The sequence below is a fragment of the Podarcis vaucheri genome (assembly GCF_965113315.1).
Source record: "Podarcis vaucheri genome assembly, chromosome: 4".
Classification (NCBI taxonomy): Eukaryota; Metazoa; Chordata; class Lepidosauria; order Squamata; family Lacertidae; genus Podarcis; species Podarcis vaucheri.
In genome coordinates, this window is record NC_138762.1 from 27858628 (window position 1) to 27885207 (window position 26580).

The window sequence follows — 26580 nt, forward strand, 5'->3', positions numbered from 1 at the left end:
CCAAGGTGAGGTGCTCAGTCTAGGAAACAAAGTGCAATGTAAGCGCTATGGTTACCCTTGGGTTATGTAAGCAAGCCTGGGTGAATCAGATGGCTACGTACCAACTTGTGTAGGTGCCAGAGGGCATTTCTCCAAGTTGCCACTGTGGTCACCGTGATAGATAGAGGGCAAAATGCATGGATACTTCGAAGGAAAGTGCAGGGAGGCTGAATGGAGATCCATGGTTTTGCATGGGTGTCAATCTGCATCCTTGGATAATGTTTTATCTTCTCTAATAATATCCTCCAATAATGCCCTACACTTCTGCATCTGTCTGTCTGTCCTGGCTGGGCAGGCCTGCTCTAGAAAATGCTTACTGGAATACTCAGTGCACTGACAGCAAAGGCCCTATAGAGCGCTGAGCTAGGCGGAGCATTTCCATCATCCCAGATCAATTTTAGAAGGCTCCATTGTGGTGGGAGGGAACCCAAATGGCATATTCTGTTTTGGTGGCAGCTATGGTGGCACACTTCTGAATGTCAGTTGCAGGAGGGTCCTACTTGCAGGCTTTCCCACGGCATCTGGTTGGCTACTCTGAGAACAGGATGCTGACCCAGACGAGCCTTTGGTCTGCTCTTATGAGACCCCAAATCACCTGGCTGTCTGAGGTGCCCACTTCACCCTGCTTCCAAAATAGCACTACAGTGGTACCTCAGGTTAATAACTTAATTTGTTCCGGAGGTCCGTTCTTAACCTGAAACTGTTCTTAACCTGAAGCACCACTTTAGCTAATGGGGCCTCCCGCTGCCGCCGCTGCACGATTTCTGTTCTCACCCTGAAGCAAAGTTCTTAACCCGAGGTACTATTTCTAGGTTAGCCGAGTCTGTAACCTGAAGCGTCTGTAACCCGAGGTACCACTGTACAGTTATTCGCATGTGCATAAACAGTACACTAGGATGAATTTCAAACATCATGTCACTCTTAAATTTTAGAAGATGTTGGTTCAAATCCCAGCATATTCTGGAAGGACCTTTGGCTTGGTAATATCTCTCTCTCTCTCTCTCTCTCTCTCTCAATTTTCTTTCCTGAATGGTATTTGAACCCTTCTAAGGGAAAATTCTGAGCTCAGTGAGCTGATTATGATTAGATTTATCAATTCATTTTTTTCTTGATTACTTAAAAATGTGACCTGATTAACCAGGTAGATTTTTTTTAAAAGCCCAGTTAATTAAAGTATTTCTCAAACCATGGTTTGCAGCCCTAACGACTTCTGAGTGAGAATGAGAGAGAAAAGGTTTAAAAATTAACAAGCAACGGGAAAAAGTTGACCATGAAAATGATTGCATGCAAGAATAAATCTGGCTTGGGGGCTTCCTACTTTTCAAGGTTTAATACAGGCAGAACAAACAGGATGTCAAAAGAGAAACAGAACATACTGTCAGCTCCTGTGTTCTCCTCAAAGGCAGGGTTGTCAAGGCCAGACTCATCTGTCCACACAGGGACAGTTGCTGATGTAATGTTCTGCTCTGCTGGTGCTGTTCCTGTCCCAGAATGCTCTGCGTCAGGAGACTGAGAACCTGGGTGATCTATCATGCTGTTCTCATTCTCGCTCTCCGCGTCTGCCTGCAATTTGCTGTTTTTTCTTCTCTCCAAGGCAGCTCTTCGGTGGGAAGCCCCAGGACACCTAAGGACAAAACACAACAATGTCTTCACATGAATATAAGGAGGCTCACAAAATGTCTAGACAAAAAAAAGCAAAACTTTTGGTTGACTAATCTGGAGTCTTGCTTGCGATCCAACTGAGTAGCAATCCATGTCACACACACTCTCCAAACAGACGTCTCTGCTAAATAGTTACAGCAGCCTCTGCTAACCTGGTGCTCACCAAATATTTTGGACTACAAATCCCATCAGCACCTGCCAGCAGAGCTGATGGAAGTTGTAGTCCAAAACATATGGAGGGCACCAGGTTGGCAGGGGCTGAGTTACAGTGTTATTTTGGAGAAGGGCAGTTATGAGCTAGTCTTTTGATAAAGAACCTTTCCCATCTCATGACTTCAGATATAGGTGTTGTCCAAAGATTGGGATTCCCTACCTGAATGTTAAATCTTCCTTATATTTTTTAGATGAAAGGTATGGAAAGAGTAACATGAAAGCCCTTCTTTGTCAGACAAGGAACAACAACAAAAGGAGAGCAACTTTTTTGGCTGGGACTGAGTGACTCCTGCTGGGTGATCTTTGACTTGTACCTCCTACCGACTGACACATGTGCTTTTGAAACCCTAACTCTTCCACTCTTCCTCATTGGTACACCCCAAACTGAACTATCCTTGTAATCCAGTCCAGGGTTAGCTTAAACTTTTAGAGGAATGACATGGGCCCATAATACTTGGGCACGAGGGGCAGGGAGCTGGGGAATGAGCTGAGTATGATGTCTGCCCCATCTCCTTTGTATTACATGTATGCATCAAACTCTGACTCCAAAGATCAAATATAAGTTGGAGCAGTCCTCTCTCAAATCAGCTTATGGTGGGTGCTCAGAAAGTTCTACCACCTCTTTTTCTAGGGGAAAAAATAACCCTGACAAGTAATATGCACAAGTCAAAATGGGTGGCCATGTGGACAGTATCTCACAGTGACAAATAATAGAAAATTGGTGTTTGGTTGTTTTTGTATTCCCCACCCCCAAATATCCTGCATTCCTCATCCACTGATCTGTTCGGTCCTCTTTCGTTTCTGCCACTTGTGCTCCTCTGCTGCCATTGGTTGACCTGTTATGATGTCACAGTCTGCCAAAACCCAAGGGAGAACTGGAATGCCTTAGAACAGGTATTTTGAAGTCAATGAACAACTTTTGCTTAAAGCAACTGCATCGTCATTAAAACATGCACAAGGCAGAGATTGTGATGTGTCCACCACAAAAAATAATTTGAAGGGATTCCAGTACTAAACAAACTGTGCAAGGGTCGAATCTTTCTCTCTCTCTCACACACACACGAATGATAAGCTTGGTATGGGAAATAAGGGTCTGGATCCCAACTAAATGGAACTTAGTTAATATTGAAATCACTTGGTCTTAAGCCATGACTAACTGATTTCCAAGCATGGCCTAAATTCAACTTAGCTTGAATCCAACCCACTGGACCTTAAATTCTGCAAACAGCACTGATTGTGCCAGGGCACCTTTGGCCCTCCAGATGTTACTGAACTAACTGGGGCTGATGGGAGTTTTAGCTCAGCAACATCTGGAGAGCCAAAGTTCCCTCACTCCTGGACTTCACAAATCCCAGAGATCTCTGTTAGGTACCAAGTGTCCAGCAGAGCCCCAGCCCAGGGTGTGTGGTCTGATGTGACCGGATGCACCCGGACAGCGCTGTGTCTCTCCACCCCACCCCCTAAAATTGATTCAGCAAAGTTGCCACCCTTGCTGAATGCTGCACTATATGCTGAGTTGCTATGCCCATCTTCGACATCTGTATGGCTTTTCTGAACACATGTCAAGAATCAAATGAAAGCTGGGCTGAGTCCCGTAGAACAATCTTGGTCCTCTGTTCAGTAATTGACTTTTTGGCAAAGTGCATTCCAAAGGGCTATTAAACATTTAAGAAGGTTTTGAAATGTCACATGCTAGGGAATTAAAAGTCCACCCAAGACTTGCGCTGGCTCATTTCAGAGGAGCTCAAAGTGCTCTGAGGGAGCCTGTGGCTCTCAAGAGAACTTGCTGAACCTGAAAATCTGATAAATCAATGGGATGCTAATGAGGCAATAGGGTAATATTGGGGGTGGGGTTAGTGACCAGGAAATAATTACATTTGTGCCCCATTCTTCTAATCTCCTTGTTGAGCTAGCTCAGAGATTCGCCACACACTCCAGAGCTGCCTCAGGGTTACATTGACATTTCATTCATCTTTTATGCTTAAATGAAGCAGATTATTTTGTCAATAGAAACTACCGGGTTTGAGCCAGAATGACTGCAAGGCCAAGGCCAGTCGAGTCTGTTCTAGTTCCCGGTGGTTCAGAATAATAGCGAGTGCTGGCCTTGGACCTGGAAGGTAAGGCTGCAAGCCTGAACACATACAGATTCACTGGGGTGAATTTGGGCAATCGACAGATCTCAGGTTTCCCATCTGCAAACAGGAACGACAGGTTGCAGCTACACTTCTTGAAGCCCCCTCTCAATTCAGTAGTTATTAGTCACACAGGTTAAAGTGTGTATAGGATTGCAGCTTAAAACATTTTACATGTTGAAAATGGCAGGGTAATGATGGCATTTGAGAAGGGACATGGCTCACAGACATGCTTTGCATGCATGAAGTCCCAGGCTCAATCTCTGGCATCTCCAGGTAGGGCTAAGCAGGACTCTCCTGCCTAAAACCCTGGAGAGTGTAAATCCTGAGCTAGATGGAACAGTGCTCTTACTTGGTATAAGGCAGCTTCCTAGGTTTCTAATGATAACCATGGATGACTTTCATTTTCTCCTGGGTGGACTGCAGACAGCATAGGCCTTGTTCGCAGATTGCGGTGACCCAAGTTGCAGGCTTACTGTGATTTATTGGGAACAAGCAACATGGTGGGTGCTTGCTTCTTCTTTGTCCCTCCCCTAGCTCGAGTGGGAGAAAAATCTTGGACGCCCACAATTACGCTTGACTTCCCATGACACCTGAACCCAGAATCATGGTTTAGTTCTCCCTAACAAGTCAGGCTAGCTAGCCAGCCCTAAACCATGTTTTGCTTTTGGTACCAGCTTGTTGGGGAGACACAAACCACAATCTTGGATTTGGACATTGTGGGAGACCAAACTTAACTGTTGCTTCCTGTTTCACTCCCCCCTCCTCCTTGTGCCCAGGGAGGAGCGAAGTAGAAGATTGGGCAGAAAGCATTAGTATGCAGCTTGTTCCCGATAGCTCATGATACGCTATGAACCTAGGCTTATCAGGAGCCAACATGGTTCATAAATTCACCCAGAGGATGTAGTTGACTTCTCCCCAGAGCAAGTGAGCCTCTAGAAAAAGACCTGATCTTGATGGCAGTATAGTTGGCACCAGGCTTGCTTTTGAGAGGTCTGTCCAGGTTTTTCAGTGCCTTACTCGACTGAAGGAAAGTCTGAGAGGATTAACCCTGAACACCCTTGCTTTAGGATGTTATTGCCAGTACTGTAGTTTAAAATTGTTTTATTGATTGTATCATGACCTGGGATTGCTGTGCAATAAGAAGTGAGGTGTGTTTAAAAAACAACAACACCACCACAAATTAATAAATGTGCAACACTCCTGAAAAGGAAAAGTGTTTCAGTCCAAAACACATACATACAAAATCCAGAGAAAGAAAAGCATACTTCAACTCACATTGACATCCATGGCATATAAGCATGTTAGTCTTGACGGCTCAATCCCACACTTTTCAAATGCGACTGAAAGATGCAGAACTTCTAAGTTATCACTGGTGGATGGCCTTTCCTACTTACCTGTTTTTGAGGTGTGCTTCCAGGTCACACCGCTGCATCACTTCCTCGCACGCTGAAGAAAAGGGGCACAACACCAAGAGTTTGTCAAGCAGTTTGTGGACGAGGATACTGGATTTTTTGCACAACTTAAAATGGAGACGTTTGCGGTCCAGAGGGCAGAAATCCTTCTCCTGCAGGAAGTTCCGTAGGCACTTATAGCAGAATGTGTGGCCGCAAGGGGTGTCTAATGGCTGTAGCAAGGGCTGAAGGCAAATATGGCAGACCAAGTCATCGTCTACATCGTTCTGATAATTGTACAAGTGGTTCTCCCTTGTCCAATGCTGTTGGCCACATTCAAAGCACAGAGGGTTCAAGTTCTGCTCCACCGAAACCATCTCCTTGTTTGTGGTGCCCATTATAAAGCACTCCAGTTTGGCCTCCTCGTCAATGGAGAACTTGCTTGTAGAGGTTTTATTTGTTCATGATTTTTTTCTGTTTAGCAAAGAGTCATTTTTCTGAAAAAGTAAAAAAGATAATAATCATTATTGAGATTCACTGAAAGTGAACAAGAAGACCTGATGCAAGAGAAACTGTGTTCAGCATTGCTGTGTGTACTAAACTTGAGCTCAACCTCTGGCTGAATCTGGAGGGAGAAATTTCATGAAGGAACAGCTTCCCTATTTTTGCAATTTGGGGGCAGGGTGCAAATTCCATGGCTGGGTATGGGCAACATACAGATCTTCAACTAGTTCCTCCCACTGGTAGCTGCTATTATACCACTCCAAAATGATATTGCCACCAGCCTTTGGGGGCGACCAAAATGGTGGCCATCAGGAGGGAAAAGAGCACCAGCAGATTTTGTCCGCAACCCGCCACGGAAATCCTCCACCACTTTTGTACCCTGAAAATGGGGACATGAAATTGGTGTGTGTGTGTGTGTACCACAAACCTAAAAACTGAATTAAAATTAGGTGTCCGTGTAACCCAGTTTCTGTGCCGATAAAAGCTGACTGCAACAACCCGTTTCACATTATGCAAAATGAGCAGTTTTAACATAAAGAACATAAGAAGAGCCTGCTGGGTCCACCTTCCTGTTCTCACAGTGGCCAACAAGATGCCTGAGGGAAGCCTGCAAGCAGGACTCTTCCTTTCTTACATTTACCAGCTACTGGTATTCAGGAACATTACTGCCTCAATCGTGGAAGCAAAGCAGAGCCATCATAGCTAGTAGCCATCAACAGACCTCTCCTCTTTTTAAAGCCATCAAAGTTGGTGGCCATCACTGCCTCCTGCAGAAGACAGTTCCATAGTTTAACTGTGATCTGTGTGAAGAAGTACTTCCTTTTATTTGGACCGATCTTCCAACATTCGGCTTCACTGGATGCCCACGAGATCTTGTGTTATGAGAGAGGGGGAAAAACTTTTCTCTGTCCACTTTCTCCATGCTATGCATGATTTCCATGGTTAGTCTTATTCTGGATAATATCGTGAAATTGTTTACTATTTACATCATTCGTTCTGGTTTGTTAGGGAGGCAACAGGGGCCTATCTACATGTTCCATGAAAACAGCCCCCTTTGAGCATTGCGTGTGTGTGATTCAGAACAGAGCAGCAGCAGCGTGCGCACATTTCCGTACTTCCTGTAACTCCACTTTCCAAAGCTGCTTTTCCTTACAAGAGGCTGCCAGGATTTTCTTTCATGTATTTGCACGTAAGCTGTAGTTCAGTCCTAGGCTATGTTGGATACTGAAACCCACTCCCAACAGCTGGAAATGTTCTCTTCTGGCTCCTGGCATTGCCTGCACACTTTTAAACATTCTTTGACAGCTGTTAAGAGCTAGAAGTTTGCTGTAAAAAGAATCATAGCTGAATTTGTCACACAGAGGCACCACATTCTGTATTTTTCCAACGCTCCAGTGGTGTCACAGAACACTCGTTCCAAAACATTATACGGAAATGGGAAGGCCTAGCGCGTGGCCCTTTATTTTCCCACAACGAAAACATTTTCCAGTGCTATGCACCAGCTATTATTTGCTTTTTTGGCTATAAGCGAGGCTACGTGGGGCAGCAGGAGCACTTAAGCTCAAAACAAAAACAATTCATTTCATTGACTTAGCACAAAACAAATGCTCCTATTGTGTATTAGAGGTTAGAAGACCCCATTCATCAAACCTGCCTTTTAAAACAGGAGGAAAAATGAACATACGTGCAGAGACATTTGGCTCCATTTCCACCACTACCACCCGGCCCTGTTATGCATTTTATAGTCAGCAATATCAAAAGCCATATGTGGAAAGTTTGTCCATCTCAGTGATTAGCAATTAAAACTCTGTGCGCTCTATAATCTACACACAACAACAACAACAACACACGGTTTTGATGACTGCTGCTTATTAGTAATGTCTGTGTTTTCATATTTTTGGGGTTTGCAATGTGTTTTGTTATTTTGTCGTTAGCTGCAGCAGACATGGAAAGGCAGGAGAAACATATTAATTTAAAACAAAACTCAGGAGGAACATCAGTTGTCATCTATCTTTTTATATATATACATTTTTATTAGTTTTATATCAAAGTTGTACACCATAAACATAACATTTTCAAACCTTAAAAAAGTGGTTCTTTCGAACCTTGAGACCTCCCTCCCTCCCTGGGTTCCAATTCTAAACATTTTCCTGCATCTTTTACTGTAATCTATCTATCATATAATCATGCTATCCAAAATCCATATTACTTTACAAGTGTCATTGTATTCCTGCCAATGATTTCAACTGTTTACAGTGGTCTCTCAAATATGTTAGAAAATTATTCCAGTCTTTTAAGAATACTTGGTCTTCCTCATTTCTGATCTTTCCCAGCTGTCATCTATCTGTGCAATGTGCTGTGTACCAATGCAGACATAATACTGGTCATATGACACCCCCCAAAGAATCCTGGGAAATTGGGTTTATTCCTCAGATAGCTACAATTCCCAGCACCCTTAACAAATGACACTTCCCAGCCTTCTCTAGGGGAAATCAGGAGCTTAAAATGTATGGTGTTTATATAGCCCAATCTTCTGTTTATTTTCCTGGTTTGTTAACTAACACTAAGCTACAATTCCCAGGCTAAGCTCTAGCTTCCCAGGGAGCGCTAGCTTAATACAAACCAGGATTTTTGTTTCAAACCTGCGGTAAAGAAGGCTCTCCAGTAACCACAGTGAGCCATATCAGGCGATCAGGCTAGGAAACCAGAGCTCTCCCTCTGCAGACTTTATCTTACCTTGAAACAAAATCCACACCTACCCTGTAACTGTGGTTAGACAGTTCATTGGTATCTACTGTATGTGAAACCTCAGGCCTGGGGGTCAGATGTGGCTCTCTCTTTCTGGCCTTTGGGAGTCTCCCAGACCATGTCCACTCCACAAGCTACACCCTTCACTGGCCTTCCTCTGAGTCCTTCTTGGGTGCTTTTGCCTGGCCGCAATGCCTCCTTGAACAAGCACTGTGATACCACTATGAAGACTCATGGCTTCCCCCAAAGCATTCTGGGAGCTAGAGTTGGTTCAAGGAGGGTTGAGAGTTGTTAGGCCACACACACCCATTCCCCTCACAGAGGTACCATTCCCAGAATTCCCTGTGAAGAGGGACTGATAAACTGCTGCCAGCCAACACTGAGCCAGAGGAAGCAATGGTTACTCAGTCCCAGGCAGCTTCCTATGTGACTTCAAACTGTACTTTCAGATTTTTGCTAAAAGAGAAACCCTGGTTGGTCTCAGCTACGATTACGGCTGATGCCGGCAAAACTGCTTAAGAGGGGAATCTGAGGAGGAGAGCGAAGTTTGCGTGGCTTCCAATGCGCTAGCTGTGGTTAGCAAAAAGCCTGCTCCGAGCGCATTAATAATACACACACACTTGATTTGTGGAACAAAGAGCAAGTCACGTCGACAGGCTACTGTTATAAATAGGTTTCATAATTAATAGCTGACAGCCAATACCCTGGCTTTTCTAATGAAATAAAACACGCGATACGATGAGATGGAGAGAAAGTCACACTGGTGGGAGATAATTAAAATGTCAGTCCCAGCCAAGTAGCTTTGCGTTTGCATGTTAATGAGGTCGCCTCCCTGGTACGTGTTAACTAGCCATGGCCTTAAACAGGAAGGCTAGCAACAGGGAAAGCAACACAGGTTGGTGGCTGGGGGTCTGGGGTGGTTAGAGGTCGTTGCTGTGGGGGACTTCAGTATTATTAGCCCCAAACTGCAGAGGGGGAAAGGGAGACCGGAAACGGAAGGAACCATAGTTTGCCTTAGGCAACCTAGTGATTTTGGGGCCGAGTCCAGCTGGGGAATCCCTGTTTCTACTGGTAATCCTGGATGTCATACTGCTTTGGGAATATAGTGGTACCTGAGGTTAAGAACTTAATTCGTTCCGAAGGTTCATTCTTACCTGAAACCATTCTTAACCTGAGGTACCACTTTAGCTAATGGGGCCTCCTGCTGCTGCCGTGCCACCGGCACACAATTTATGTTCTCATCCTGAGGTAAAGTTCTTAACCTGAAGTACTACTTCTGGGTTAGCGGTGTCTGTAACCTGAAGTGTTTGTAACCCGAGGTACCACTGTAGAGGCTTCTGATTGGCATATTTTCTTGTAGGTAACCTTTTGCGTTTGGAAACTGTTCCATAGTAGCAATTCCTTCCTCCAGATGACTTAGTCATAAGCAAATTAGTCGTATCGATTCTACTTTTTTCATGATTGTGTGTAAGCCTTTTATTTATGCACAAAATCAAAAATTATTTTAAAAAACAACAACCAGAACAAGGCATCATATACACCACCCACTGCTCTGCGCAAAAACATGCATCATCACACTTATGCAAAAGATTGGTTATAAAAGGATTGCCTTGTATGGCTGCCGTCAGCAAAATCATTCTATCCAAAGCAATTCCATTGAAATCAATGGGAAGTTAAGTGGTTTGGAGATTGTTCCTATCAGGTAGTATAATTCCAGAGGGGCGGGGTGTCAAAACACATGGTGCATCCTAAAAATGTTTATTTCCCAGCAAATATGCAAAGCTATGCAATCAATAAGGTTCTTGAACATTCCAGATTGAAGCAGCTGCAGCATATTCTTGTATTATACGTTTCAGCAAAATATTGCATTATACAAATATTGTATCTTGTATTATACGTTTCAGTCGTAGCTGAACAGCACAGCAAACCCATCATGAAGACAACTGCAAATCCATTTTTAATAGGAATACTGTCGAAATGACAAATGCTCCTGGCATTAGTTGACAACGGATGTATTTGCCCCAGTCGAGCGAAGGAGATCTGTGAGTGCAATTAATGCAAATATGGATAAGCACAATGATACTCAATCCCAAAATCAATTTATCTGTTGATGTGGACTGAAATGTGCATTCCCCCACCTGGGGAACTAATGGTGTGCTATGCACAGCCTAAACTAGCCCAGATATGCTACAATACATTCTGGCTCCAGTCCTGTGCGACTTTGACACTTTAAGGCCGGTAATGACACCTTGTTTCACCACCCTTCTTCTCAGTTACCTTGAAAGGAAGATCACTGTTATCAGCACAGTGCATACTCTGTGCTAAAAATATTCATACAGTGTCTCAGCAATCCAGACTCTGCACCACACAAAGGAATTCCCAAATAATGATGCAACTCAAGCAAATCTGCCTATTTTTGTTTTGCATTAGCTTATTATTCCATTTGGCACCATTTGTGCCTGGTTGCACAGTAGAGGCCATAGCTCCTTGCAAGCAGAAGGTCCCAAGTTCAATCCCTGGCATCCAGGTAGGGCTGGGAGAGAACCTTTGCCTGAAATCCTGGAAAGCCCCTGCCAAGTGATGCTGAGCTAGATGGATCTGACTCGGTATAAGGCAGATTCATAGGTTCTTATCTAAGATTCCCAGACAATTGTGCCAAAGGACCATTCTCAAAAGCTTTGTTGCCTTCTGCAAACAGTCATGGGGCAGGTAGCGCAGCTTTAGTGGTGAGTTTGGTATCCTTTGCATGGACTCTCTCCTGCATTCTTCCTTGGCAGGTTTCATGAACTATCCCAGGCATAGGCAAACTCGGCCCTCCAGATGTTTTGGGACTACAACTCCCATCATCCCTGACCACTGGTCCTGTTAGCTAGGGATGATGGGAGTTATAGACCCAAAACATCCAGAGGGCCGAGTTTAAGGATGCCTGAACTACCCTCTCAAGGCAAGCCATATTTTCCATTGGCTGCAAACTAAATTGCTTTGGAATAAAAGGAGATGCTATCAAGATACAGGACTGGCAGCAGCAGAGACAAATGGCAAATAGGGGCAGATTCAGAGTGCCAAGATCTGAACTGGCATGCACAGCTCTAAGGTGTGCAATGAATTCCTCTTGCGGCTACTGTGAGAATCAGTTTGTTTCTTTCTTTCTCATTCCTCATGTGGCTGATGGAAACTTTTCCTTATGAGTACCAACAGTGTGGGTTTCCAAGCAAGAGAAAGAAAGGGAACTCTGACCATAAAATTCAGTGTATTACATAGTGATCATGATTTTGCCTTATACCATCAGAGCCTTGAAATGTCATTTCCTTTTCGGCCACCATTTGGTTAAGGCAGGAAATCACATGCGCATTAGATGTTTTGAAAGTATTTGGAGGAAACTGAATTGATGTGGTAGACTGTCAGGATGTTTCCGTAACTGAGGATATGTGCTAAATACCTGAACAATTGGTGGAAAAGACAGGGGTGAGGTAGTGTCTAAATGTTTTTCCAGCTATGTTTTTAACTTTCTTAACTGGTTTGTTTATTTTCCTCTCTGACCTGGCTGTTCCAGTTTAAGCTCATTATGCTTTAAAAATGCAGAATTCTTTTAGTTTGGCTGTACTAAGAATTTAGACACACACGTACACCCTGCAATCTTCATCATGTAAATAATATTGGGTCCAATGCTTCCGCTCCCAATACTTGTATGCCATATTAATTTTTTTTTCAAACAATACCCAAGTAGAAAATAGATACTTTATTGGCACATTTTTGTGTTTTACTTTGAAAGATTTTAGACAGCAGATTTGCTAGTTCCACTTAAAGATAGGGGTCTCTGCAACCCCTCAGAAGTCAAAAGCTGCTCATGTACTGTACTTTTTGCATAAGATTAAAGAATGCATGCTAGATATTCTAATGACTATTTCCTGGTTGAGCCTTAGAGATCCTTCTAAGCACTTTGCTTGAGGCGAGCGATGGGCAGGTGGTAAAATATCTGAATGTTGTCATGCCTCTTAGACTTGCTATGAAAGTCAGTTCTTAGCTTGTCAATGGACTGACAAAAATAATGTGCTTGTTCTACAATTTCATTTTTCCTTTCTTTTCGCACACATGACAAGTGGGTGGAGGAGGGGAGGAAAGAGCCATGCCAATCTGGGCATGCACCCAAAATAAAACATGTAATTTTATTTTATGCAAAATTTACTCCCACTCTAAACATAAGACATTCTGCCTGCAAAATGAGAACATTTCTTAGCACAGAACCCCAATTTCTCAAACGTAATAGATGTGCTGCTCTCATCGTTAGCCCAGCAAGGAGAGAAAAACATCCCTCACTGATGATGGAGGCAGGTACCAACATAATCGCAGCCATGTATACCGTAGTTGGAGAGAGGATGGTTTTTATCTTCACAATGTTGATTGAATGGTAAAGGGACAAAGACGCAAAGTAAACGAGCAGGGAAGAGGAAGTAAATGGCATTTATATTCCAACTAGGAGAGTCTGTCATCACCTACACCAGGGATGGGAAACCAGAGCTGCTCCAGATGTTATTGGACTCCCAACTTCCATCAGCCCCAGTTAAGCACAGATAACAGTCATGGACGATTAGGGGAGTTGTAGCGTCCCGATTCCCTGAATATAGAAAACTTGCAGGTAGAAAGAGGCTAGAACCCTTCTTTATGACAACTAGTTTTCAACATACAGGGAATCTGTTTATAAGGAAGAAGAATCAATCAAGTGACACCTGAATTGTGGTGTATCTGCTGCTCGTGATAACCAGACCTTGATGATCAGCCTGGATTTTCATGAGCCACTTTATGCAGATAGGCTAAAAGAGATACATGGTGCAACATTATTAAAAACAGCGCAAACAAAAAAGCGATCAGACCATAAAACAAATCCTTGCCTTCCCCAAGAGAGATAATCAGATAAGCCCCAAAATACCATCAACTGCTGTATAAATTTAACAGTGAAGTGCTTGAGAAGAAAAACCCCCTGGCACCAGAAAGATGTTGTTTTTGGTGCCAGGAGAGCCTCTCTGAGGAAAGAATTCCATAAACCAGGGGCTGCTACTGAAAAGGCCCTTTCTCCTTTTGCTATCCCCCCCACAAGCCTCCCATGATGTAATATCCCCCCCCCCACAAGCCTCCCATGATGTAATATCTAGCACCCACCACAAACACTGTACAATGAGCACGGTAGATTTATTATTATAACAGTAATAATACTGGTGAAAGAATTGCAAGCAAGATGATAGCAAGTGTCAAGGGAAAGAGAGAAATAGCTATAAAATCTGCCTTTCAAAACATATAATTCACTCAGAAATGAGCCCCTTGGAATTTCAGAATGACAACCGAATTGCGTGGCTGATGCTACTGCTTCTTCTTCTTTTAAATTTTGCACGACGTGCTCCTGATCACGATGCCGCTTGTAACTGCGATTTGTCAGTGAGCATCACTGCACAGCCTTAAGAAGGTGGCTTCTAACAAATTACATCTTGTAGTTTATCCTTTTAAGAAATAGTATGACAAGGAACATCTCTCCCGGAGGGCACAATTGACGATGCGGCTTCTGTCGTGTTAAGATTTGCTAATTGGGCGCCGAGCTTGGTGCGGCTGCGCCAACAGAACAATCCTGTGATGAAAACCAATGCATGATTCACACCAGCCTATGCCTGGTTCTCACATGCATTTACTCTGCTTGATTTCTTCTCTGCACTCCATGTCTCCTTGGATCACCTCACAGGCAGTCACAGCTGTTTTTGGACTACAATTCCCATCATCTCTGACCTGGTCCTGCTAGATAGGGATGATGGGACTTGTAGTCCAAAAACAGCCGGAGATCCGAGTTTGAGAAACTCTGCTCTAACCCACGGATTGCTGAACTGGCCACCAAAAGTGCTTATGTACCCCCACTTCTATTGCAGCCAATTGCATTGGAAAGTCATAGCTGGGGAGGTAAGGGCTCCCTGGGAAGAGGGACTGATTGTTGAACCACTCTGCGAATTGTGCCTCTGGTGAGAATAGGGGTTCCTGAACCAACTACAGTTCCCAGGATTCTTTGGGGAAAGCCCTGGCTGCTAGAAGTGGCATGATACAACTTTAAATGTATACGGTCTGACAGTTTCATGCCAGTAAAGTGACTTTGTCTGCCACCGAAGGCACAAAAACAAAAAAAACAAAAAAAGTTAAAATGACGGAAATGAATGACTAGTTCCAAATCAGTTATGAATGGAATTTTAAATAACTGAAACAAATGGAGTAATTAAACAGGATAGGGAATCATTTCCGCTTTAGACTTCCTTTGCCTTGCTTTCCATTTGCCTTAGCATCCACTCCACAGGAACCTGTTCTGACAGTGATCTATATGTCACCTGACTACGATCAAATACAAAAAAAAAAAAGCGCAAAAACCCTATAAGCAGAGTTCGGATTTAAGCCTAATTACGCCGCAGCTCCGAAGCAGATGCTCGGCCCATCTCAGCGCTCAGCAGAATTACAGCATCTTACATGGGGGCTTAGCCAGCTGCCTTAACTAGGCACTGATATAGCAGGATAATTAGAGACAACATAAACGGCTCCATATCTGATCTTGTCATATTTTTCATGACAAGCATCTGGCGCTGTAAAGCAAAAACAAAGCTCCGCGTCAATTTCTGATGACTTCACCCTCCATCAAACATGGCTTGCCTCAACGGGGATCTGCTCCATGATTGAAGATGCACTGATGGCGAGGGGGTGGGCAGGAATGACAAATGATGCAAAACTGTAAGGAATATTCTTTTGATTCCACCCCACCCACCATTTTTATTTAAGTGTGCTAATTACCATATTTTTTGCTTTATAAGACTCACTTTTTTCCCTCCTAAAAAGTAAGGGGAAATGTGTGTGCGTCTTATGGAGCGAATGCAGGCTGCGCAGCTATCCCAGAAGCCAGAACAGCAAGAGGGATTGCTGCTTTCACTGCGCAGCAATCCCTCTTGCTGTTCTGGCTTCTGAGATTCAGAATATTTCTTTCCTTGTTTTCCTCCTCCAAAAACTAGGTGCGTCTTGTGGTCTGGTGCATCTTATAGAGCAAAAAATATGGTATATGACAGTAATAATCAGGGCCCACTTTTATCCAGCCACTATTTTCCATTGACATTGGGGTGTATGGGGTGTGGGGGACACGTCGTGCTCCTTCTGGGGTAGTCTGTCCTCCTTTGGTCCCCACCCTGCACTTAGCTCTCACATGTGGCTCCTAGAAGCAGTCAGCATGTAACAGTGGCCACAACTCGGTAAACACTTTGACTGGCCCGCTAAACCAGGTGAGAACAGCCGATGAGTCTCAAACCCTCAGTGAATTAGGGACTTCCCTGCATGTCAGGCTCTGGCAGATTGAAACCAATAGCGGGTCCAACAGTCAAGAAGGTGGTTTCTTCACATGCTGCAGAGGGAAGTGATGCAGCTTGTCAGTCTCGGAAGGTAGCCCATCTAGAAGAAGGAAAACTCTGATCCTTAATCTTCGCTGCCTTGCGGGATATCTTTGGGAGAAGAAAAGGCTAGGGAGTAAACCCTCCACAAATCCAGAGTGGAGTCCCTAAGGAGGTGCCTTGTACACCTCCATCCGGCAGGGGGCGCCAACTTGAATAAAACATGGGGGGAAGGGAAGCCCCACCCTGCATAATGGATCACAAGACATAGAACACACACACACCAATTGAATGGCAATGCCCATCAACTTGGGGGGCCAGCAGCCTCTATTGTGGAGGCGAAGGGACCTCAGCCCCTAGGAGTTGGCTTCTGGAAACTCCTGTAGCCAAGCTGGTGCCAAACATATTGCTCTGCTTTCCTTTGGACCACATCAGCAAGGCCGAGGGGGAGCAGGTCTTGTCATCTGGGCATCCCAGGACTTCCCTACACTCTGCCCATGCTTGCACCCGGGGGGGGGGGAGTCACTTGGGTGTTGGAGCTGAAATCCAACAACATCTGGAGGGGCTTGCCCCCGATGTCCACAAAAACACTTGAAAACATCCGCACACAGCCATCCCCATATTGCTCAGTATTGTTACACAAAGCATTTGGAGGCAGGCTCAGCATTATGCTAAGCTTTCCTAGTTCTAACTGGGTATAAATGACTAATATATTACATTGCCACAAGAAAGATGCTGACAGCAGGAAGCTGAAAATGCTGCTAGACGGGCAGAAGCAAAGGCTAAGATTAGAGGTGCCAAGTTTACGAAAGACAGAAGGGAAGTTGGGATAATTTGTGGCAGACCTTTTCCCCTTGCCTCCAGATGAATCACATCTCCTCACCTTATGGAATATTGCAGTCTGAACGCTGAGCTAAAGTGTGGTGCCCTCACAGGAAGAGGTCTAGTTTGATTGAAAAGTTTCGGGTGCAAAGACATCACATTTGCCCAGCACTGAAACGGCAATATTTGGTACCTTGGGAAAGGGATACAATTTTTTCCCTCAGCTTCTGAATACATAGCACTCAACACACCACCCAGCAGCCATTAGACCTCTGGTTGATGGACAAGGCTGGCATTACTGAGCATCTGTTGAGGCCCAGACCCCAATAGGGGTCCCATGTGATGCTACTCATCCTTCCTACTATTGTTGCCTGTTCACCTGCCCTCTCAAGGCTGCGTTGGTGAGCAAGGAGAGGCGCAATAACTTCTATACATCTCATCTTCCTCCTCTCAGAGAGGCACGGATTGGGCCCGGGGGAGAAGTGAACATATTAGCAATGGCAAAAGTGGAATAGGAACGTAAGAACGGCCTGCTGGATCAGGCCAGTGGCCCATCTGGTCCAGCTTCCTATTCTCACAGTGGCCAACAAGCAGGACCTGAGGGCAACAATACAGTGGTACCTCGGGTTACATACGCTTCAGGTTACAGACTCCGCTAACCCAGAAATAGTGCTTCAGGTTAAGAACTTTGCTTCAGGATGAGAACAGAAATTGTGCTCCGGCGGTGCGGCGGCCGCAGGAGGCCCCATTAGCTAAAGTGGTGCTTCAGGTTAAGAACAGTTTCAAGTTAAGTACAGACCTCCGGAACGAATTAAGTATTTAACCCGAGGTACCACTGCACTCTGCGGTTTCTAGCAACTGGTATTCAGAAGCAATACTGCCTCCTATCCCCCCATGAATTTGTCTAATCCTCTTTCAAAGCCATCTAGACCGGCGGCGACCACTGCCTCCTGAGGGAGTGAGTTCCATAGTTTCTCGTTCTACTTGTGAGCTTCCCACAGGCATCTGGTTGGGCACTGAGAGAACAGAATGCTGGCCTGATCCAGAAGAGCTCTTTTTATGTTCTTCACCTCAGCCTCGGTCTCCCTGTCACCCATCCCTCTCCCCCCCCCCAACAGCTCCGCTTCAGAATGCACTTGTGAATGCCCCTTCCCCCCAAGATTCATGTGCGCTTGCAAATGCAAAAAGGGCTCTTGCCTGTTGGTGGCAGAGAGGGAGGGGGAAGCACATTCGGAAAGCACAACTTCAACCTTACGAACGCAGAATATTAGGGCACATTTAACGGAGGCCTTGGAACCTGCATTTCATATTTGTGGTGCTTGGTGTTTCCATAGTAACAAGAAGCTTCAGGCTTTAATTACAGCAGCGACTTTAAAAAGAGTGCTAACTCCTTTCTCTCTCCCTCTCTCTCTCTTTCTGTTTCTCTCAAGGACACCTCTTGTATGTTGTCTTACGAAAAGCTAATATTAGGTTCTAGAATAAATTATACAGAGAGCTCTGCGTACTCTGCAGAGAAGGACGGGAATCAAAACTGCCCCCACCCTTTCCGCCCCAGTAAGCTAAATTCTGCAAGCTACGTAAGTCGCCGAGTTCCAAGAAATGTGCATTTAATACTTAATTTTGTTTGTGGCCATTGTGAGGTAGGGCAAGGATATCTGTGGGACGATGAAGCCCTACCCCCACCCCCACCTTCACCACTGGCAGTCCTACCCAGCCTCCTTGATGTCTTTGCGATATCACAGCAAGCATCAGCCCCATGTCCTTTCAAGCATATACAGCAACAAATAAGGATTGGGTAAAATAAAATAAAACTAAGCTGCTCAGGCTGCTGAGTGCTGATAAGGAAATGCCCCTTAACTTCCCTTGATTTAGACTTCCAAGCACTAAAAACAAAACACGACTGAGCCTTCAAGAACTTGCAAAAGGGAAAGTTGCAAAAAAGCAAGGATCGGGTCATCCTCCCCCATTCCCATCAACTCCTGTGCCGAATGCCATCCCTTCCCTGGCAGCGCGGCAGGGATAGCAAGGTCATTTTCTTCTCTGTCCTGAGGTCTCAGACTCCCCTCTGGTGCTTAGAACCCTACAGCAGCAGCATTCCAGTCTCAAGGACCCATGGGAAATGCTGTTTCCCAGGGCTCCCGAGGCCCCAATATGTAACTGCCCCACCATCAAGTAGGTTTGGGAGGAAGAAAATTTTGTTGGCATCTGCAGATTTTGTTGACATCTGCAGAAGTGATGGTCAAACTTCGGTACACAGCAAACCAAGCCCTGTCCCAAATTTGGAAGGGTCTGGGATTGCCTTGTATTGGGGGTGAAGCATCTCAAACTGCAGGAGTTTGCATTTTGAATACCCCAAAATTCACCCTCATCACCAGTGCTGAGTTCTGTGCCTGATGCTAAATCTGGTGTCTTGGGAACATCTCAGGATCATCTTCTAATAACTAATACACTAAAAATTCTGGCAGTTTTTACAATCTGCAAAACCAGAGACTACACTTGTGCATGCACTGTATAACCATTATTATAAGGGAGGGAGGGAACTGCAATCCTATAGCCACTTACCTGGGACCAAGTCCCACTGAATTACCGTATTTTTCGCTCTATAAGATGCACCCGACCATAAGACGCACCTAGTTTTTAGGGGAGGAAAACAAGAAATAAGAAGCCTCCTGAGTGAAGAGGGAGCGCTCCTTCCTCTTCGCCCAGGAGGCTTTGCAGGGCTATCCCTGAAGCCAGGAGAGCAAGCGGGATCAGTGCACACTGATCCCGCTTGTTCTCCTGGCTTCAGTGAAAGCAAGCCTCCTGGCTTTCCCCCAACCTCCTGCAAAAGCCAGGGATAGCTGCATGAAGGCTGTCTGCTGCCCTACGGAGGCTTCGCGCAGCTAAGCCAGAAGCTAGAACACCTAGAGGGAGCGCTGCGCAGTACTCCCTCTAGCTGTTCTGGCTTCTGGGGTAGCTCTCAAACCCTGCATTCGCTCCATAAGACGCACACACATTTCCCCTTACATTTTAGGAGGGGAAAAGTGTGTCTTATAGAGTGAAAAATATGGTAGATGTCTACTTGTGGGTAGACATGCATAGGATTGCATTGAAAGTTACTGAAACATAGATGTAAAGGAAATATACATGTCAATGCACCATAATCCACAGAAAAATATGTATCAGTGAACCCTGGGGGCGGGGGAATGAGGCTTTGTATCATTAACATAAAGACACCAAAAGAAATTTAGTAATCACAGTTCATTAATCACAACTGCATATTGATCAATCAAATTATAACAAAAAGGAAAAGTACATACCCTATTTCACACACGCTCACCAATTCCATCTAAGAAATTCCTGTACGACTTAGTTATGAAGTAATTTCTGCTATACAATCAAGTAACTCAAACCAGCTAGACAAGATCTCTTGACAAGAAAAGACCAAAACCTTTTTTTAGCCAGAATATATAGAAGGGTAGAGTTTTATGCTTGCAGTCATGCAATTAAGAAAGGGAATAATTAACCAGACCCTTCCCCCCCCACCTGGTCAAGTGAGTTTGGGGAGGGAGGAGGGTGAAAAATCTGTTTGCACAGGAATTTCAATCTGTCCAACAACTCTTAATACTGTATATGGGATGCTCTTTCAGATTAGAAAGTCTAATGCATTCCGTCAAACCCTTTCCTTTTTGACAAGTGCATGTGCTTCCAAAGATCAGAACAGAGAAAGCTGCAAGATTTTTAAAATGATTATTGAAATGACAATAGTCCTTTTGTACTGTTAACACTGAACCTTTTAAAGCAGAAAGAAGTATTTTACCAAAGGTTGCAGTTTCATTTACTCATACATTTACACAACTGCATCTTTTATTTAAGACATTTTTCTTTTTACCTTGCCTTTCCAAAAGCTCAAGCTGGTTTACAATTCAAGCTTTTGCTTTGCAGCTAATCTGAAAAAAACGAGGAAGCAGAGAGTGTAATGCATGCCCTTTGATCTTGTGCATCATCAGAAAAGCACTTGTCTCTCAAAGGATACTGGAAAATTTCTCAATCCAAAGTTCCATGTCCCTTAAAAAAAAAAAAAAGAATTAGTCACAGTAATCCAAATGAGAGCATTCCACTAGCAAAGCACATTAGGTACCAAGTTATTCCATGGCATATATAACTTGTTGGCAGGGTCACAGCAATGGGTGATAGTTCCAACTCTACCCACCTGCCCCAAGAGATCTTTCAGGACTCTCTGCCTCTTTGGTCCAGATGGAGCAAGACAGGATAGCTCCATTTCTAAAATCACCTATTGCCAGGATTCCCATGTCTGTACATTAATATTTTTTAAGGTTAACAAACATGAAACTGGATTCTCTTGCTCTAAGTCTTGATCCTGCCAACATTCTCAACTGATGCAAGATCCTTATTTTCCAATTCAAGCACAGCAAAATGGCTGTAACAATAGATCACTGGAATGCTTTTGTAATTGGTTCTACGGATGCAATTCATTTGAAAACTTTGCATCTGAAGTGGTCACCTATTTTCCAAGGAGGACCTGATCTTAAGATGCTGGTATTCTGTCCAGGTTGGGACTGATGGGAATTACAGTCCAACACACTGGGGGGGGGGCACCAGGCTGGGGAAAGGCTGCTCTAGAACATTTACACTGGAAGATCCCCAAATTCTGTATGAGAGGTAAGAAAAGCAGCCCCCGAGGCACCGTAAGTTCACAAGCTCCTTTGTGGTAAGGTGAAAATGGAATAAGATTCAGGGTGGCTGGGTAGAATTGTGATCTAAACGAAGCAGGTGCAATTTGTTTTGCCTGCTTTTTTTCCAGCAAAAAGCAAAGATCAGCCAGCATAGAAAGAACAGACAGTAACCTCTGCAAATTGCTCAAGCTCCTGACTGATGGCTGTGTGCTGTTAAGCTACTCAGAATCTGGAGAACCCTCTCCACTCAGGATTGCCGGGAGTGAAATGTGCAACTTACAGATCATGTAACTTGCAGCCCAAGTCAGCATGGTTCAATGGGCAGCTAATGAGCTAGATCCACCCCACAGAACATTTTGATCTGGCCCCACTAAGGTACAAGTGATGGAGGCAGAGAAAGTAGACCTCTCCCAGTTCAAGTGCCACATTCTCACACACAAAGGAGGTGCTCTACCACTGAACTACAACCCTTTCCATCTGAGATAAGGCCTCCTCCGGCCATTTACTCCTTCAGATACCTGCTTAAGACTTTATTTACCAAGGCCTCTTGCTGAAAATTTCAATATATGCTTATCTGTGGGCTTGGGGGTCATCTGCTCATCATCTTCTGGTATTGAACTGTTACTTTAACTGTGCTATTTCTGGTGTCTCTTTAATACTTATTTATTTTGTCTTATGTGCACCAGTCTGATAATTTATCAGTCTTAGTGGTTTATAAATATTTGAGAAATACAAAATAAAACTCAGCTGTGCTTACTTATGAGTAGACATATACAGGCTTGCACTGTCCATCAGAACAGGAAATGGGGCAGGGATACGGAAAGTTAACAGTGAATTATGGCACCCTGAAAAAATTAATTAAGACATCTTACTGGAATAAAGATAATCTTAGGCCAAAAAAAAAAAAAAAAGCCCCAAGCACTAGCAAAACTGAGCAATACATTTATGCTAAGGAAAAGGAATAGAGTGCAAAAGGAATATGCGAACGACGTCCACGTGACACTCCTGGGGAAGTGTTCTTTTAAATAGAAGCCATGTTTGGAAAGATTAACAACTCTTTATGCAGCTTGCTACACTATCAATATTAGAGAAAGGATTTTAAACACAGCCTGCAGACAGGCGTCTCAAAGGCAAATGGCCCTTAGATGATTATGTAAACTCTTGTCTATATCCAAGGGAGAAAAAGAACATACAAATTACGATAATGCTGTATTTGTTCAAGTCAATAGCCGGGCATAATACACTCCTCTATTTTAATCTTCATAATTCTATAGCCATGAAAAGCATTAGAGCCTTCTAAGAAAGCATTTGTCAGAACAACCCGGGGTGCCCCTCCACTTTCCAAACCTATTTTCAAATGCATGTTATGCTTGTCTACTCCTAATAAACCATTCACAATTTCAGATCATTTCCCTTTTATGGACCTCCTCCGTGCAATCATAACTTTTTAATATCAGGAGCGTTGGAGAAAAGCATGGTAATCTGCAGGAATCATCTTTTTCATGAGAAGCTTGCCCCATGTTGCAAACAAGTGACCCATTGCAGAGAAGGAGGGAAGGCTGTCATTTCAGTGGCTATTGCTTGTAGAGATGCACCTGTATTGTGGCTCAGCACATGCCCTGCATGCAGAAGGTCCTCTGTTCTCTCCAGGTACCTCCAGGTAAGGCTGAGAAAGTGTCCTTTTGGAAACCCTACATAGCCGCTGCCAAGTCACTGTAGACCAGCCTTCTTCATCTGGCCGCCTCCAGAGCAGTGTTGGAAACACTCACCAACCCAACTGAAGAGGTTCCTGGTGAGACCAGAGGGACATCACTATCCCTGACAACAACCCCTAACTATTGGATTATTTTGCCCCATCTTTTTGTGCCTGCCAAACAGCCGTGTCATGCTTATGACAATATTTTATTCTTTTGTGAATTGTGCTGTTTTAAATGTGCATTTTATATTTGACTTTAAAAAAAAAGTTTAAGATTTTTTTTGTTAACTTTGCTTGTGTAAAATATGTATTCTGCAATTGACCTCCTTAGTAATGTTTTATTTTGAAATCTTTAAGATAATATTTTAGTTTTCTGTTAATTACCGTATTTTTCGCCCCATAAGACGCACTTTTTCCCCTCCAAAAATGAAGGGGAAATGTGCCTGCGTCTTATGGGGCGAATGCAGGCTTTCGCTGAAGCCTGGAGAGCGAGAGGGGTCGGTGCGCACTGACCCCTCTTGCTCTCCAGGCTTCAGGAAGCTCTGTGCAACCCTCGGGAGACCGGCTCCAAGGGTTGCGCAGAGCTGCCTGCAATCCCGGGACCAGCGCAGCTCTGCCCGGCCACCGGGAGCTGGGGAGAAGCTCCGCCCCACTCCCGGTGGCCGTGCAGAGCTGCCTGCGGTCCTGGGACCAGTGCAGCTCTGCGCTGCCATCCGGAGCGGGGCGCTAAGCTAAGCCCCGCTCCCGGTGGCCGTGCAGAGCTGCCTGCGGTCCTGGGACCAGCGCAGCTCTGCCCGGCCACCGGGAGCTGGGGAGAAGCTCCGCCCCGCTCCCGGTGGCCCTGCAGAGCTGCCTGCGGTCCCGCGCTAAGTCCCGCCCCGCTGGGATGGCGGCACAGAGCTGCCTGCCGTTGCGGGACTGCAGGCAGGTCTACGCCGCCATCCCGAGCGGGGCGCTAAGTCCCGCCCCGCTCGGGATGGCGGCACAGAGCTGCCTGCCGTCGCGGGACTGCAGGCAGGTCTACGCCGCCATCCCGAGCGGGGCGCTAAGTCCCACCCCGCTCGGGATGGCGGCACAGAGCTGCCTGCCGTCGCGGGACTGCAGGCAGGTCTACGCCGCCATCCCGAGTGGGGCGCTAAGTCCCGCCCCGCTCGGGATGGCGGCACAGAGCTGCCTGCCCTCCCGGGACTGGTGCACTTCTCCCCATTGCCAGCCCCACAAGCTCGGGGGACAGCGGGGAGGCAGAGCGTGCCTTCCCACTGTTCCCCGACCTGGTTCTTCCAGCCCCGCACCTGGGGGGGGGGAAATAATTTTTTTTTCTTTATTTCCCCCCCAAAAAACTAGGTGCGTCTTATGGGCCGGAGCGTCTTATGGGGCGCAAAATACGGTATGTTGCTTTGGCTATATACTCTACATTTGACTTTCTTCAGATTGTTTTATTGACGTTCTTAAAAATATAAAGTGGTACAGAAATGAAATAAATAAATAAAATAATAAACAAACAAACAAACAAATAAATAAAATAAGCTAGGCACCAAATGGCACCTAAAGTCTAGGTTGCAGTTGCCACAACAGAATGTCTATTTGCCAGGGAACTAGATACACTTCGAGGTCCTTTCCAATGGTACAATTCTGTGATTCTATGATCAAAACTACATTGCTTGACTGTAAGCTTGGCCTTACAACAGTTCGCTTGTCCCAGTATGCAAAAAGGAGAAACAAACATGGTGGAAATGGAAATGGTACAGTTGTATCTTGGTTGTCAAACGGAATCCGTTCTGGAAGTCCGTTCGACTTCCGAAAATGTTCAACAACCAAGGCGTGGCTTCCAATTGGCTGCAGGAACTTCCTGCACGCAATCGGAAGCCGCAGAAGCCACGTCGGACGTTCGGGTTCCAAAGAACGTTTGCAAACCAGAACACTCACTTCCGAGTTTGTGGCGTTCGGGAGCCAAAACGTTCTAGTTGCAGCATTCTAGAAGGCAGCAGGTTGTTGTTGTTGTTGTTGTTGTTTAGTCGTTTAGTCGTGTCCGACTCTTCGTGACCCCATGGACCAGAGCACGCCAGGCACTTCTGTCCTCCACTGCCTCCCGCAGTTTGATCAAACTCATGCTAGTAGCTTCAAGAACACCATCCAACCATCTCATTCTCTGTCGTCCCCTTCTCCTTGTGCCCTCCATCTTTCCCAACATCAGGGTCTTTTCCAGGGAGTCCTCTCTTCTCATGAGGTGGCCAAAGTATTGGAGCCTCAGCTTCACGATCTGTCCTTCCAGTGAGCACTCAGGGCTGATTTCCTTAAGAATGGATAGGTTTGATCTTCTTGCAGTCCATGGGACTCTCAAGAGTCTCCTCCAGCACCATAATTCAAAAGCATCAATTCTTCGGCGATCAGCCTTCTTTATGGTCCAGCTCTCACTTCCATACATCACTACTGGGAAAACCATGGCTTTTACTATACGGACCTTTGTTGGCAAGGCAGCAGGTTGGAGACCATTAATCTCACCTGGTATAAGACACATTCATATACTCTTCAGCATAGCTGTTAAAAGGTACAGGAGTCCTAGTTTCCTTTGCATGTGGCCCCCCATCAGCAAAATCACTTGCAGCTCACAGAAGCGCTATTGGAAACAAAGTACTTCCATGCTTCAGTACACAGATTGCCAAAGTCTAGGAAAGGGTGAGTCAAGCAAGGCTGTACTATGAAAAATGCCATAGTACACAGTTTACCAGAATAGATGGCCAACTCACATTCTTGGTTTAATTTTTAATCTTGCATGACATCATGATACCAGATGCTGACACAACTTGCTTTCCGTTGATTACTTGAAACAGAAGTTGTGTTCCCCTGAAACCTGTTCCAAGACCAAATGGGAGTTCTGAACACCACTTTTATAACATAAAAAGAGCTTGCTGCATCATGCTGTCGGGCTATCCAAGTCTAGCACCCTGTTTTCGTTGGCAATGTATCTCATTTCTTAAAAACATGAGACTCACCACAAAATAATCATAATCAGAAGTCAATCTAAAATTCATAATCTGGGAGGGGGGAAACACCACTTTTGTCTACATTTGCAATAGAATAAGTTGAGGATGAGACAGGAGGACGGTTTCGCATTCAGACTACAAAAGCAGAATGCCTTTTTGAATGCCTCCTAGATTTAATTCACACACACCCCTCCCTGAAAGTGCAAAAGTAAAGCAAAGGAAACAGAATGAGTGCTGGATATCTAGGGTGCTAGATATTTACTCACATGGTAGAGCATTCAAAATGGGCACCATCTTACCTGCAAATACCTGAAGT

At 44.9% G+C, this 26580-nt stretch overlaps 1 protein-coding gene across 3 annotated transcripts in view; it reads right to left on the minus strand.

Moving 5' to 3' along the window:
• LNX2 (ligand of numb-protein X 2) overlaps positions 1–26580 on the minus strand; it is a 74509-nt gene that overhangs the window by 14464 nt on the left and 33465 nt on the right. For 2 of the 3 annotated variants that reach the window (XM_082220281.1, XM_082220283.1), the window contains exons 2-3: positions 5444–5937; positions 1416–1663 (exon numbers count right to left, since the gene is read on the minus strand). In XM_082220281.1, the coding sequence (XP_082076407.1) occupies positions 1416–1663; positions 5444–5838 (643 nt within the window). In that variant the 5' untranslated portion in view covers positions 5839–5937. Of the gene's footprint in view, positions 1–1415; positions 1664–5443; positions 5938–20779; positions 20912–26580 lie in introns of those variants that run through there. The other variant, XM_082220282.1, reaches the window with a different exon arrangement.